The sequence below is a fragment of the Morone saxatilis genome, unplaced genomic scaffold, assembly GCF_004916995.1.
Source record: "Morone saxatilis isolate NCDOM2014 unplaced genomic scaffold, NCSU_SB_2.0 Contig10, whole genome shotgun sequence".
In the NCBI taxonomy this organism is placed as follows: Eukaryota; Metazoa; Chordata; class Actinopteri; family Moronidae; genus Morone; species Morone saxatilis.
This window is the reverse complement of record NW_023339652.1, coordinates 1,629,730-1,631,864: the sequence shown is the minus strand read 5'-3', so window position 1 is coordinate 1,631,864 and position 2,135 is coordinate 1,629,730. Positions and strand designations below refer to the sequence as shown.

Sequence of the window (2,135 nt, the reverse complement as noted above, 5' to 3'; positions counted from 1 at the left end):
GCTTAACTGATTACAAACACACACTTTATCAGTGATTTAGGTCAACTGGATCTCATATTTTATGGGAGAATATTGTCTGGTTTTTCCTTCTGACGTCCTCCGCTCACTGATAATGTATCTGCTGTTAGTGTGCAACTGAACGGGGCTCAGCAGCCTCCCAGTGAACACAACCTCCCCTTTCTGTTTCATGAACTTTAGAGATGTAAGATTTGGTGGATTTGGTGGCACCAGGGAAACCCAGACTGTGCTTACATTAGGCTGTTAAACCAACTTTATTCATAACACAGGAAGACAAACTCATGCTGTACAGTTCAAGTAAGGTTTCTCAGTTTCTTGAGTTTTTCCATTTATACCAGACTTCCAGACTTTTTTGTGGGGCACTGATTTATTAACAGGCATGCAAGTTTGTAGAATTACATTTATGCCACTTTTAAAAACAAAATAAAAATGGATTAATGAGTCCTGTGTGTAAATGTGTAGGTATATGTGTATATAAATAACTGTATTATAGTTTTATTGTATATTATTTTATATTATATTATATTTATGTGTACATAAAGCAACTATAAACTTGAATTTTTATTTATACGCTTTATGTTGTATAATGTTTATTAATCCCCTTGATTCCCTGATATATATTACGGAAGCATATTGCATTCAACTTGAATATTAATTTTTTTGGTTTGTTTTTCAGAGTAATTTATTTTATGATTGCCTTTTCGGAGTGATTTTTTTCTGATTTTTCTGACAATTTTGTTTTCTGAGTTTAGAGAGCGGAAACAAACATACCGGCTTGTTTAGTTCAGGAAGTTTGACTTTGATCTGGGTTTAAGACACTGGGAGATAGTCCTGTCTTTAAGTCCATATAGATGGTGTTATCATTAGTTTGTCGACTCTACGCAGACACCTGAGGACTTTGCGGTTGTTCAGAAGGAAAGCCCATTCAGATCTGCTAGACACAGCAATGTATACATAGCAAAATTGTCCCGGTATGGTAGATAGTTGGGGCAGATGAGTTGGGGCATGTATGTGCGGGCAGAAGTCACTATAGGTCCATGGGAGTCACTGCAGGTTGGAGGTTCGCACGGGAGTTTGAAGTATTCTCGATAATTCAGGAAAAAAATTACTCTGAAAAACAGAAAAAATGATTAAAATAAATAAATAAATAAATAAATTACTCAGAAAAAACGCCCTTTTAAGTGAATGCTACGGAGCCCCTAAAGGGACATGGGGAAAAAAAATGTCCCATGTCCCTTTAGGGGCTCCGTACAATACGCTTCCGTAAAATATAAAGAAAAAATAAACTAATAAAAATAGATAGTTATATTTATATTAATTTCTCGCAGTTTGTACTTGTTGTTCCGGACTACAACTCCCATCTCTACAGTGACCTGTGTGCCTGCTGCGCATGTGCAGAAAGGTGGGGCGCGCGAACCCATGCGGATATACCGCTATGTAAAATGGCGGCGTGAGAGAGGCTCGTTCAAAACAGCGGTTTTTTACCTGAAACGGAGGTTAATTAACATCTGTGAGCCGGTGAGCGGAACCAGGAGCGGCCCGGGAATCAGCCACAGAACCGCCCACAGAGTCAGCCACAGGTCCAGGTCGGAATTTACATTCCCGAAAAAGAGGTTCGTCGACTTTAAATGAAATAAAATTAGCCCGTAAGAGGAGCTAACGTTAGCTGCTAACTGCTAATGCTAACGTTAGCAGCTAACGTTAGCTGCTAACTGCTAATGTTTAGCTTCAAAGCGTTGTTTAACATGGCGTTAGCTGTTAGCTGCTAACTGCTAATGTTAGCTGCTAACTGCTAATGTGCGGGCCCGGTTGGCAGTCGTTAGCTCCGCGGCTAACAGCCTCAGGGGGGATGTTAGACACACAGACGGATTATTAGAAGTATTTTCGGTTCCTGCTCAGTTAAGAGTTTAATTATTTCAGCCGGTTAACTGTTAATTAGACTGAAATGTTAGTTAGCATCCTCGCTGCGTTGAGGAAACGCTCGTTAGCCTTATTAAAGGGAGCTAACTATGTTCAGCTAACTTTAAACCGGTTTCAGTATCAGATGATTGATATCAGATCGATATATTGATTGACTGGAAGAAGGTGTTTGAGTGAGGTTTGTTCACACACTCGGT

At 39.5% G+C, this 2,135-nt stretch overlaps 1 protein-coding gene across 1 annotated transcript in view; it reads left to right on the top strand.

Annotated features, from left to right (window-relative positions):
• The first annotated feature begins 1,408 nt into the window (after positions 1-1,408).
• nup50 (nucleoporin 50) overlaps positions 1,409-2,135 on the top strand; it is a 2,899-nt gene continuing 2,172 nt past the window's right edge. The window contains exon 1 of the mRNA XM_035675754.1: positions 1,409-1,631. Within this exon, the coding sequence (XP_035531647.1) occupies positions 1,438-1,631 (194 nt within the window). The 5' untranslated portion in view covers positions 1,409-1,437. The remainder of the gene's footprint in view (positions 1,632-2,135) is intronic.